Here is a 14,017-nt window from a genome sequence, read left to right as displayed (position 1 = left end):
AGTAAAAGCAAGAGGATGGTGACTGTTGATTTATAGAAAGACCTTGTGTCAGAAACAAAAACAGAAATCTATCAAAATGAGATGTCATTTCCTCGTACCAAGAAACTTATTTACAGGCCTTAACCTAATTACATTCAATCTGAGTTGACTGTAATTAGTTATAGTTATCATTCATGAGAACTAATAATCTATGTTTATTCTAAAATATCTATGAAATGTTTCTCGTAAGTAAAACTATTTCAATATTTTGTAAGGCAAGAAGGGACCACCCCAGGACATGACTGCTAGAGCGGGCGACGGAAGTGACCACCCCAGGACATGACTGCTGGAGCAGGCGACGGAAGTCACCACCCCAGGACATGACTGCTGGAGCGGGCGACACCACATACCTCTTCAGCTGTCCAAAAAGACGCCTGCGCTTGTTTATACATTTTCCAGATGTCAGGGTATTGGATGGGAAATATGACGAACCGGCGGGGGCTCTTCCTTAGGAGTGGCTCTTCATCTGACCGCACTGTAGTTTCGCTTGGATCTGAAGACAATTGCTTTAAAAACAAAGTACAAGTACTTTTTTTTTTAACGTGGAAATTTCTCTCTGACTCAGTGTAAATATTCGTCTGGGGAAAGCTGGGGAGGTAGCACAGGCTGGGAAAGCAGTATGATGTGCAATCCTTTCAGTCACCTGCCTGCTGAGGAACCGCACGGCGAGTTCCCTGATTATAAAGTTGCTTCGTCTCTCTAAGCCTCACTTCCTACAGCTCCAAAATAATACTCATCTAATAAGATTGTCATGATTATCAAAAATCTTTAATGGGCTGGAGAGATGGCTCAGAGGTTACGAGCACTGACTGCTCTTCCAAAGGTCCTGGGTTCAATTCCCAGCAACCACATGGTGGCTCACAACCATATAATGAGATCTGGTGCCCTCTTCTGGTATGCAGGGGTTCGTGCAGGCAGAGCACTGTATACATAATAAATAAATAAATATAAAAAAAAACTTTAAGCGGCACCAGGTGCATTATAGGCTCTAAAATTATTGTGGTTATTACTACTCTAAGTATAAGTACAAAGTTAAAACAATAAATTGTAACAGTGGGAACATTTCCAAGTTTGTGAGCAAAATGTTCCTTCAGTGCCACTCTTGACTATGAGCCAATGTTACAGGCTACATTTTTAATGTCATTTTCTAATCTTGGCTGAAATACTGTAACACTTACCTGAGAACTCCTCACCAACACTGTAGCTCTTTATCCATATTAACATTCCCATATATGACTGTTACTTACATTTCAGATTATTTTTCATAGTACAAAACTGTTTTCACTTGTATAGACATACTAGCATCCTTGCTCTCAGGTTAGCAGCTGTGACACTCCTATCAAAGGACTGTTGCAAAAAGCTACCAATGTATTTTTCATGGTTTCAAGTGCTGTATTCTTTTAAAATTATTTTGTTATTATTGATTATTAGATTGCTTCTGATTAGCATTTTGAAAATTGTTCCTACATTTGTGGAATGATTATAGTGGATTTTTGGTCTATCCTGATCACTCCTGGAAATGCACTTGAACTCATTAATAGAGATCAGCTATAGACGAAGTCTCGTTTAGCCATACTGGCACATGCCTGTGATCTCAACCCTCAGGAGTTGGTAGAGGCAGGAAGATTGCTAGTTCAAGGCCAGCCTGGCCTACAGCAGGACTCTGAGGAGAGAGGGAGAGACATTATAAATATATTAGCTAGAACTGAGGCCAAACTGAAAGGGCAGAGGCTAGAGCAAACATGTATGCGTATGTGTGTGCATGTGTGTGTGTGTGTGTGTGTGTGTGTGCTCGTGCATGTGTATTAGGAGACCAGATGTCACTATCAGGCGTCTTCCCCTAGTGCTCTCCACGAACCCTGACTCCCTGACTGGCTGGCTGGCTGGCTGGCCTAACGACCTCCAGTGCTGGGGCTGTAGACACAGATCACTGTCAGGCTTTTAGATGGTGCTGGGAATCTGAACTCCGGTCCTTATACCTACCCAGCAGCACTCAACAAATGAGCTCTCTCCCTAACTCGAGCAACAGGTGCTTTGAATCCGTGTGGCCCGGATAGCTCTTTTAATTTTTCTAGGAATAAAGTTATTGCATTTTAGTACTATTCTGCATTTTTCCTATGCAATATATTATATTACCAAGGTGCCATATCCATCCAGGACTAGACTTCTCTACCATTTATTAGACAGGGCACTCTGAACACTGGGGACAAAAACACACCTAGTAACCCTTTGGCACCGAGCATCTTGATCTTGGAGTTTTTACATCCGTGCAGAATTTGTGAGCCCTTTAAACAGGAACACAAATTACACCTGTAAACGTTTTTCCTGTTCTACCCTGATAAAAATGTAACATAACAATACCGGCATAGTAGTACTCATGAATGTCAATAACATTAACTCTTGAAGGATTAAAAGAAGCTACATCAAGAAGTATTACTAAATATTTTGTCATGTGAAGAGAGTTAACTAACATAAACCTTTGAACTGGGCCAGAGTCAACATATTTCATAATGCATAATTTAATGCAATATGAGGAGGTTCAGGTCAGGCTCTCCAGGGCACACTCAGTAGACGCGTGGTAAGAATCCATGCTTTAGAACTACAGTCCTCAACCTTCCCCGCGCCTTTAATACACTTCCTCATGTCGTGGTGGCCCCCAACCATAAAACTATTTTCATTGTTTCTTCATAAGTTTAACTTTGCTACTGTTAAAAACTGCAGTGTAAGCCGGGCGTGGTGGCGCATGCCTTTAATCCCAGCACTCGGGAGGCAGAGGCGGGCGGATCGCTGTGAGTTCGAGGCCAGCCTGGTCTACAAAGTGAGTCCAGGACAGCCAAGGCTAACACAGAGAGACCCTGTCTCAAAAACCAAAAAAAAAAAAAAAAAAAAAAACAAAAAAACTGCAGTGTATTTACGATCATCATGGGCAACCCTGTGGAGGCCTTGCTCAACCCACATGTATTTCACACAGTGGATGAAACAACAGGACTGATTAGCAGCAAGTTGATTAGAGAATTTCTAATGCCAGGTTATTAAGCCAGCGTTTGGGAGGCCGTGGCTAGTGGCTCTGGGTTCCAGGCCAGCCAGGGACACACAGAGAAACTGTCTTGAAAAAGGAAAGGAAAAAGGGGGGTGGGGAGGGAGACCTAATCACAAAGAAACTGTTGGCTAAGCCACACGTAAGTCTTCACCTTCCATTTATATCTGAATTCAAAACAAGTCTGCAAAGTCTCATCATTTGTTTGAATGACTCTATAAATAATTTTATAAATAGAAACAAAATTAGTCTACTAGACAAGAGTGGGTTTATCAACTGGTATTACACTTATGATTTTATCTGGAAAATGGGCTCAGGTACTAAGGGCCTTGAATATAAATATAAATTTTGCCATAGATATTTTCCTAACCTCTCCTAAACAATGATTTGCTACTTGAAAAAAAAATGAGTCATCATTTTATGGAAAAGAGACAAACTAACTTTTGGATTCTAAAATATTACTCCTTGGCTAATTTTTACCTGATGTTGGGTTGGGTAGGTCTTTTGGAATACTAAGTGGAAATTTAAGAAACTGATTTTAGGGGCTGGTGAGATGGCTCAGTGGTTAAGAGCACTGACTGCTCTTCCAGAGGTCCTGAGTTCAAATCCCAGCAACTACATGGTGGCTCACAGCCATGTATAATGTGATCTCATGCCCTCTTCTGGTCTGTAGATATATATGTAGGCAGAGCACTGTATACATAATAATAAATAAATATTAAAAAAAAAGAAACTGATTTTTAAAAACTTTGGAACGGGGTCAGGGTGGGGGCTGGAGAGATGGTTCAAAGGCTAAGAGTACTGTCTGCTCTTCCAAAGGGCCTGAGTTCAATTCCCAGCAACCACATGGTAGCTCACAACCACACCGAATGAAATCTGGTGCCCACCTCTGGCATGCAGGTGTATACTGTATACATAAGTAAATAAATAAATAAATAAATAAATAAATAAAAAATTTAAAACAAAAAACTTTGGAGTGGACCATGTAGTTTCTGAATGGAAATTTTGGAAGCTACTGAAGCTTTTTAATCAGACAGAAAACATTATTGGATCTGTGTTTTATGAGAACTTGTCACAATGAGGAAGGATTTGAAAATAAATTGAAAGTAGAAAGAAAAAATTTAAATTAGTACATTCCCCATTTCTTGTCTTTATTGTCTTCTGACTTTTACATATGCACAGTGAGATATATGTACCCACTCAAACGCACACATATTTCCTCCTCCCCATACACACACACACACACACACACACACACACAAATAATAAGTTTAAAAAATAAAACAAATAGTTCTTGATTTAAAAAAAAGTGTTCAACTCCTGCTATTACAAGAAATAACAGCACATAGGATGTGCTCAATATATGGAAAACAGCTGATAATCAGACCAAAACCTGTGCATTCTCACTCCATAATGTAGTTTTTTTTTAAAGTAGCTTTTAAGGATGTGCCCAAAGAGATTCCATTTTACAGGGAGCTTTTGACTCTGCTTTAAGGATGGAGGACGGAGGATGACTGCGCTCCTCAGTGGACAAGTAAACATCACCGGCTGTCCAGCACTACCCATGCAGTACAGACTGACAAATGACTTATTCCTGGTAGACAGTACCTCCGTATACACTTGTCAGGTGACTTGAAGCTGTAGGGGCACACGAGAGTACTAAGATCTTACTAGGAAACCCAGGCGCAAGAATTATCACACAGAACAGACTGAAGGAGTGTAAATCCCTCCTGTGAACTTCATAAACTGTCACGGTAATGGCCCTGAAAACTCCTGACTGTGTCTGGGGCTTCCCATCAGCTTGGTCCCCTTCTACTGACACGGCCTACTTGGCTGCCCTCCACCCATCCATCCATCACCCATCTGGACCAGAAGCTGCTAATTCTTGTTCTAACCCGTTCTGTCCTCCTTGCCTCTGTAGCCATCTACGTCTTCACTTGCAGCCATGACTCTCCTGCAGCCAGATCTCTACACTGGTTCCTTTAATATGGTTGACTCTGAGTTCACTATTTTACCAATGCACACTCTACTTGCATTTCTCTCAGGCCACCTCTGAAACCTCTGGAGCTCTGCCATAGCTGCTTTCACTTCTATTCATCTGGAAACTGCACATACAGAGAAATATTTGCTGTGCAACATGTAACTGCGATCAAAACAAAATAACCGACTTTTTACCTCAGCTAGATTACAATTTGTCTGGCAAATTGCTGCCACTGTGTTCCTGGCATAGCACACCCACAACAATCTATAAAGTCAAACTTGTCCTTAAAAATGATAACAAATTCAGGGTCAAGATTTCTATTAGGTAGCTGAAAATAATAGCACCATGGCACAAGAATGATTACTAACTGCCAAGGGGACGGACTGTCTAGAGAGAGCCGGGCGATAACTGAGGACACAGCCTTGGAGGATGTTAAAGAGTGCCAGCGGTCAGAGCTTCTGCTTGGGAAGAGTGCTTGCCCACCACGTGCCAAATCCCGTGTTCTATCCCCAGTGCCCATGAGGTCAGGTCCTCTTCAGCTACAGCTACCTAGTAAGTCTGAAGGGCAGCCTGGAATATGTGAGGTCCAGACAAAAAAATAAAGATAAAAGAAAGATAAGTGGGCGAGGAAGAGAATGCTAACGTGTAAAGAGCAGACTGAAGGGAAGCCAAGGAGAGACAGACTGAAGTGACGCAGGACAAACAACAAAAAAAAGCAGAAGTGATCTGAATGGGCGAAAACCTCAATGAGGGGGTTCCAGACTCAGTATGCCCATCAGTCTAAGAGGGGAGGAAATTAATTTTGTGGCCCAAAACATTTTAAAGACGTGGTAGCATACAGCAGCTCCTATCCTAGGCCTCCTTGCTCGTTTCCCTCCGCTGGCATTCGTGGTGGGACACACTGTAAAATGATGTCCGCGACCACCATGAAGCGTTTCTGGACGGGAATAACATGGATAAAGGTGACAGCTGGAAGACAGGTATCTCGTACATAGGAAGGATTAGAAAAAGAAACAAGATTTTGCTAGCATACACTGCATGGACTTCAGAACTGGGAATGAGAACACGAGAGCATTAAATTAAGATGCGGAAACTGGAATAAAAAACTTGGCTTTGCTACGCCTTTGCTCCTGGGTCTTAATCCTATTTTTGTGGGGGTAGGGTGAGGGGATTGAGAACTTTGAGAGGCCTTTTGTTGAGTGAGTATTGGGAAGTAACAACAAATCACTGGGTCTATGAAAGACAGACTTGGCAACGGTAAGACTGAGAGCAGAGAGACAACGAAGCTGTCAAAGGTCAAGTGGACAAAGGTCAAGTGACAAGAACGTGAAATAACGCTGGGCGGAAGAGAGCCCTTTGCGGGACTCCATCATCTTTTCCTACTGTGCTGGTTTCTTCTTTCTTAGTTTCTGGTCATCTGGTATGAGGTGTTGTCAAGACAAAAGGCTCGCTCATGATTCCCCAGTTAGCACCTACAGTGGTGTAACATGGCCCAGCATCCTGTGTGCTTCTGCCTCCTGCCCCGCCCACTTCTAGTGTGGTTGCCTATTGTGTCTCTTCCACGTCTTTGCATGCGGTGGCAGTCATAAACTTTTTTTTTTTTAAAGGATAATTTCATTCTTGTAACAAGCAGAAAAGCTGATGGGACACTGGGCGAGGAGCAACGACTTGAACCTAGTTCCAGTCATGACTCTTAGGAATGCCACTTAGCGTCTTCTGGCCTAAGCCTTCTAATCTTGGGAATTTTGAGGAATTGGGTGAGTGCTATGGACCCCTTTCTCTGTAGACTCACATACACCATCCACATGTAACATAAGGAAACTCACACACCTAATCGACTGACTCTTTACCATGACCCTTGCATCAAATGTTTGACAATCACCTGGAATGCTTGTTACAAATGCAGGTTGTGCGCTTAGTAATTGAGTTTTTAATTGCTCTGGGTGATTCTGGTACATACAGCTGCCCTATCATATCCAGAGAAACAAAGTGCTTAAGATACTCCCTGCATCTCAAAAACTCCTGGATTAAAAACAAAACAAAAAACAAAAACTCCTGGATTCACTAAAAGTCATCACTGAAAGACATTCTAGCTCTAACACTCAGCTCTGTCTTTATGAACCAAGATGAATAAAAATGTTAACTTCCAGGTGTTAAGTCAGATTGACTCCTGATGCCACTGGCAAACCAGAGAAGTCTGAATTTTCACTGGATTGGAGAAATTGGTACAACGTTCCTTTGTTTCAAGGGTGTGTGGTGAAATTAATGGATAGTAACAATTTATTATTAAATGCTTACAAACCCAGCAGTTAAGAACACTGACTGCTGTTCCAGAGGTCCTGAGTTCAATTCCCAGCAACCACATGGTGACTCACAACCATCTATAATGTGATCTGGTGCCCTCTTCTGGCCTGAAGGGGTACAAGCAGGCAAAACGCTGTATACGTAATAAGTAAATAAATCATTTTAAAAAATGCTTACAAAATAAAAATTGGAGCGAGGTGCCATATGCCTGTAATCTTAACACCCAGGAAGCAGAGGCAGGTGGATCTTGGTGAGTTCGGGGCCAACCTGGTCTACAAAACAAAGACAAAAGAACCAACTACAATCTATCTTTGTCTAGAGATGCCAGTTTAAGCTTGAATGTCTGTGGGCTGAAACTCCAAATTGCCACAGTATTAACCTTAAGATACCACACAAACAGGTTCATATACAAAAAAGTATTACTCATATTCAAGATGGTTTAGAATATTTGTCCCCGAAAACGGGGTATTGGAAATTACACAGTAACAACTTAAATTACTATACAGCTCCATAATCTAATGTTTACTTGCTGTTATTACATAGTTCTTTTTGCTAGCACAGAAGCAAAGAGGATGAGTAAGTTAATTTTAGATTTACTAAGCACCCTGGCACTTTGCATAAAGCACTTTGTGAAGGAAGCCACACATCCACTGTTGAAATGAAGAAACAGACACCCCTAAGGTTCAGTTAGTAGTTCGGCCTGAGAAAACTGGCTTCCTAATATAAATCTTTCGTTGTAAGGCTTTCTTGTCCTCCCTCCACCTGTCCCGTCCACCTGTGTCAGTTTCCACACATGTTCCTCAATTCTTTAACTGATTACAGATGGTACGCATCTCCTGGGTAGATCCTCCACAGCCCTCTTTCACCAGCCAGGACAGGGAAAGACTGGAGAGCAGGGGTTGGAATAACAGGGGGCGCGGAGCGTTCCTGGGTCGGGAGCTCACAGCGTCGTCCTTGGCCAGCCCTGAGCAGAGGCGCACAGCGTCCCTCCTACCCTTCCCGACTCCCCCAACACTAGCCTGGGCTCAGGGCGCTTCCTTCCGGCCTGCACTGATGGCGACGAATAAAATACTACCCTACAACGGTCCTGCGACTGACTTGCAGGTTCCCGCAGCAACTTGCAACCTGACGTCCGGGCGTGAGCCTGGGGTGGAGGATGAAGCGACTGCCACATTTATTTACCTCATCCTCCTCCGGCCTGGCCGCTTCCGGCCTTTCCGGGTCGCCCATCGCGCAGACTCGGCCAGAGCTACCGGAGCTGAGGAACTGAGCGCAGCAAGTCAATTCCGAGCAGGACTAGATCAGGTAACCAACTCGTCTGCACAGTGCGAACCTCCTCCTGCTCCGGGCCCGCCCAGCGCCGCGGGTCCTCGGTTCTAGCCAGTCCATTGAGGGGGATCTCCTTGCAGTGACTCCGCCCAGGCACGCTGTTCCCGGCGCCCGGGGATCCGCCCACTGCGGCCGGCCCCGCCCACCCCCAGGGATCCGCCCACTGCGGCCGGTCCCAACCCTCGCCTCGGAGATCCGCCTTTCCTGCCTGCCCCGCCCCTCGGGGGATCCGCCCGCCGCCGCCGGCCCCGCCCACCCCCAGGGATCCGCCCACTGCGGCCGGTCCCAACCCTCGCCTCGGAGATCGGCCTTTCCTGCCTGCCCCGCCCCTCGGGAAATCCGCCCGCCGCCGCCGGCCCCGCCCACCCCCAGGGATCCGCCCACTGCGGCCGGTCCCAACCCTCGCCTCGGAGATCGGCCTTTCCTGCCTGCCCCGCCCCTCGGGAAATCCGCCCGCCGCCGCCGGCCCCGCCCACCCCCAGGGATCCGCCCACTGCGGCCGGTCCCAACCCTCGCCTCGGAGATCGGCCTTTCCTGCCTGCCCCGCCCCTCGGGAAATCCGCCCGCCGCCGCCGGCCCCGCCCACCCCCAGGGATCCGCCCACTGCGGCCGGTCCCAACCCTCGCCTCGGAGATCGGCCTTTCCTGCCTGCCCCGCCCCTCGGGGGAAATCCGCCCGCCGCCGCCGGCCCCGCCCACCCCCAGGGATCCGCCCACTGCGGCCGGTCCCAACCCTTGCCTCGGAGATCGGCCTTTCCTGCCGGCCCCGCCCCGCGTCTCAGACATCAGGCTACCTTGCTGGCTCGGCTCCACTCAAGGCCTGCAGCCTGAAGGCGTGCACGCTGTAACAGAGCACTTTAAGCCTGGTCTCCGCCGTCGTATGATCCCGCCCACTCCTGTTGCCACCACCTCTCCGCTCTCCCTCAGCCTGTCCTCTGCTCTCTGAATTTTGGAGCGTCGACTGGCACCAGCAATCGGCCTTACCTGCTCCAGACTACCCAGACTAGATGGTACAAGAGGTGGCGGCGGGCATGCTGGGATACTGCATAGTTAGCTCCCGTGGTTGGTTGCACTCAGTCTCGGAGGCAACTGTGTGTGAACAGAGCTTGAGAATGAGGAAAAAATAACTATATTCGGGGAAATATCTTGAAACTTTTGTGAAATTAAGTAATATTTGTTGAACTGTCACAAAGTGATGGGTTCTATACTGCTAAACCCTTTTGTGAATTAGATTATTTGAGACATCTCCCTGCAGTCGACACTGCAATTTTCTTCCTGTTAAGAAACTGAACCTGAGGATAAATAGCCGAGGTTATGCAGCCACAATACAGTAGACTCCAGTATCCTTGTACATTTCAGGGCAAAGGCTAAAGTGGCTCTAAGGACGGAGGACAGTGAACAGTAGTGGTGGCAATAATTTTGGTTGAATTACTAGTATGATATTTTCAAGATATGGTAACTACGACAGATAAGTTTCTCAAAATATAATAAGAGAGATGGAATCATAGTTCAGTGATGGAGCACTTACTAAGTACCCGGCCCTGGGTTCAATCCCTAGCACTGCTCCCACTGTACACACACTCAAATAAGATAAATTAAATATGTTAAGATCCCATCTCAGAAAACAAAAAGGTATTTTCAGTATTCCGGAAAGCAACTTGCTATGTCTACGAAGGCTAGCGCCTATTTTGTGGTTAGCCTGTAAAATATGATAAAGTAGGATAGAAATTTTGATTTAAGCTCTAAAACCTACCCTAGAGTGAGGAGCTATCCTTACCCTTTCTTAAAGTAACATGATCAAATACTGAGTGAAAACTTTTTACACATTAAATTCTCATGAAAGATAAACTTACTAAAGATTGCATGGCAAATAAATTACAAGCAAGGATTCATCATCCATTTAGAGTCACCAAACAATGTCTCAAAGCATTTTATTTTTTCATGAAGACATAGAAGCAGACTGTTTACTACTCCCTGAAATGTGTTGTCTTGGAATGAAATGAGTGGTTAGCAGAATTTCAGTCTTCCTCCTCAGAGCACAGGCACAGAGAACTCATAATACAGTGCTTCCTAATGCTTTGTGGTGACTTCTCACAACTTTACAGCTCTCTGTTCAATTGAAGTCGCTTCAATTTGGAGAGTCACACATGGCCTTCTCCCAGGTCAGACATCCCCCAACCCTCCTCTCAGCTGCGTGTGGACATGGACATGTTTGGACCTACAATAGAGCAAGGAGAATATTTTTAAAATATTTTTAATTATATGAATATATGTCCCCGAGTTGCCTGTGGAGTTCAGGAAAGGGCACTAGATGTCCTGGGGCTGGAGGTACATGGTGCTTGGAAACTCAACTTGCTCTGCAAGAGCAGTCAATCACCCTAAAGGGATCTCTGCCCTTGGTGCTGACGTGTTACAACTCACTGTAGTCCAAGTGACAAACCATCACTACTCAGCCCCTGAAGACACTGAAGACCAAACCATAAGCAGTGGTCGGAAACAAATACCATTCTGACTTCAGAAACAGACACGGCAGGAAGCAGGAAGCACTCCCCTTGCTGGCTTCTCTTCCACCTTCATCTTGAGTCTTCAGCCCATATAAATAACTAAGGTACAACGTGACTTCCTTAGAGAGGTAAACACAGATGATCTTTGCTATAAGAATAGTCAGTGAGAAAGGAAAATGCTCCAAGGGAAAAAGCTCATTTTTAATGTCAGGAAACACCAGTCAAGCACAATGTTAGGTATTGAGCATACAAAAAGAAGAGAGAGAGAGAGAGAGAGAGAGAGAGAGAGAGAGAGAGAGAGAGAGAGAGAGAGAGAGAGAGAGAGAGAGAGAGAAAAGGAATATGGGAGCCAGCCCAGAGCAAGAGTGAGGTCAAAACATGTCCCAACCCCGAAAATCTCACCTTGAGACCAGCAGGAGTAAGGACCACTCCCTCCCTGCTCTGGGCCTGCATGCCCTGGTGCACTTAACCTTGTGACCCTCACCAGCCACCACTGAGGTAGTCAGGTTGAAACTTCCTATTTCCTTATAAGGGCTTGTCTAGCTAATACCTGGAGTTCCTGTTCAAGCAGATTAAGCGTTCCCAGCACCTCAGCCCCAGCCGATGATGTGCACTCACCCTGAACACCCCTACCCACCTCCCCAAGGTTAATATAGCCCTTATGGGCCCCCCCCAATAAGGAGAGCTGTTTCACTGAAAATCGTCCTGGAAAAGGCTGTTTCTCCCACACTCAGCACTGACCAAAGTCCTGCGTAACCCACCCACTTGGCTAAGCATCATTCCATCCAGTCCAGCCTGGTGCACAATGGTATCTGGACACCCTGAGGGCAAAGTGGACCCTGGCCAGCAAGGAAACAGAAAAGGCACATAGAGCCTGAAACGATCCATGGCAAATTCTGGTTTCTTCTCTTAATGGCTGTGTGGCTGTGTAAGGCATGTATCCTGTGCACACGCTTATGAATGTATACTTTATGTACAATAAAGATGGTTCACTTAGGAGGCTGAGACAGGAAGATCAGAAGTTCAAGACCAATCTGAGACACATAATGAGAACCTGTCTCTGAAAACTCTATTTGGGAAAGGAGAAAATGAAAAGAATAGATTTGCAGTGAAACCAAATTGCAGTTTTTAAATTGAAAAATGAATTCTTGGTCTGCAGAAACACAGTTTTGGACAAGTAGCAGATTCCCTTTTTACTAAATACTTCCTATCTGCTTCGGAACCCATCAGTTCCATCTTCAGTGGGCATTTCCAGTGCTGGGTTTTTTGGTTTTTGTTTTTTTGGTTGTATTAATCCAGTCAGCCTCTCTGACAAACCATAGAATTTATAATACTTTCATTCCTTAACTTCAGGACAAGCTATTAAGTAAAAATTTGTCATAATCTTAAAAGAAATTGGATATTCATTTCCACCTTGGACAAGGAAGAAGATAATGACAAATGATTAATTATTTCTGCTTAAAGAGAACATTTGCAATAGAGTAGGACCATACTGTATAATTACATAAAATTGGCTTATAAACTTAGTATATATTATGAATATATTGATTCAGATTACAATAAAATGTATGTTATTTTTACTGTTAGAGGCTTATTCTTAGATTTTAATTGTTTTTACTTTGAAACTGTCTGTTCGCTTCCAGCCTACGCACAAACCAAACTGGTTGTGCCTGGCTAGATATAATCATTTGGCTTGCAATACTTAGGTGTATTTAATTATGACACAATCATTTAGATTGTAATACTATACTGCTTAGACACGGACAAAGGTCAATCACTAATTAGGAGGGAACAGAGAAACTTAATACTGAGATTTTTTTGGATAATAATTAAATCTGATATTGAATATATGTAATGCTTCAAAATTCTGTATAAATAAAGATGGCTTGAGCTATTTGGAGCCACTTGCTCAAACAAGTGGTCAGAGTTTTCCTTTCTGCGACGTCCACATCTGCCCTGGGTCACTGAACTCGGTGGATACAGACTCTGGCACTTGGTTTCCTCATTCTTTCCAGTTGCGTTCCACTTAATCACTAAACACCATGAAAAAAGAACCTCATTTCATAGGACTTTATTTTACATCTAGAGCCATTTTATGCTATAAGTGTAGCATAGTTTTAAAAAGTTTTACTAAAACAAACTACACACACATACACACACACACACACACACACACACAAAAACCAAAACACTTCCCCACCCTGACACACACAGACACACACACACACACACACACACACACACACACACAACCTCCCTCTTGACTTAGGAAGACTTCAGACATCTTTCATTTTAAATATTGCATTATTTTAAATATTTTCATTCTTTCAATAACTATTAAAAATAAATTTACAATTAGGGTTTCAAGTGTCCTAGCCAAATCTAGTTTGTTCTCATTTGTTTTATCAAGCCTATTATGTATACCCAAGGGTTATGTTTAATACCTTTTAAACACGATGCATGCTAGCTCTTAATTCAGTATAATAATTAGGCATAAAACCAACGCCTCACTTTGGCTAATTTACACACATCTAATACAGCATGGTGTTGTATACGTTTTATATTTATAGTGCCAACAGGGGGAGAATGCCATGTGATTCAGTCTTTTAAAGGAAGTTACACAATAAAAGTACAGTCCCTTTAAACATGAGAACCATCAAGGCTAGACAGAAGTCCTAAACAGGAAGTGAAAGGACAGGTGAAGTCATTAGTTTAAGTCCTAGTAAAGACTTTTTGTTCTTTGTTATCCCACTGAATAAAAATGCCAAGTCCACAAAATGTAAGGGCATTGTGGTCCTAGACCACACAGTCATATTTTTAAAAA

General features: G+C 44.1%; 1 protein-coding gene across 2 annotated transcripts in view; it reads right to left on the bottom strand.

Annotated features, from left to right (window-relative positions):
- Positions 1–8,835, bottom strand: part of RRM2B (ribonucleotide reductase regulatory TP53 inducible subunit M2B) — a 35,303-nt gene extending 26,468 nt beyond the window's left edge. The window contains exons 1-2 of one of the 2 annotated variants that reach the window (XM_084749529.1): positions 8,544–8,835; positions 390–545 (exon numbers count right to left, since the gene is read on the bottom strand). In XM_084749529.1, coding sequence (XP_084605655.1) covers positions 390–545; positions 8,544–8,591 — 204 coding nt within the window. In that variant the 5' untranslated portion in view covers positions 8,592–8,835. The remainder of the gene's footprint in view (positions 1–389; positions 546–8,543) is intronic. The other variant, XM_084749528.1, reaches the window with a different exon arrangement.
- Positions 8,836–14,017: the final 5,182 nt, after the last annotated feature.

This window comes from Acomys minous (assembly GCF_964271855.1).
Source record: "Acomys minous genome assembly, chromosome: 12".
Classification (NCBI taxonomy): Eukaryota; Metazoa; Chordata; class Mammalia; order Rodentia; family Muridae; genus Acomys; species Acomys minous.
The sequence above is the reverse complement of the archived record's forward strand: the minus strand, read 5'-3'. Positions and strand labels throughout refer to the sequence as shown.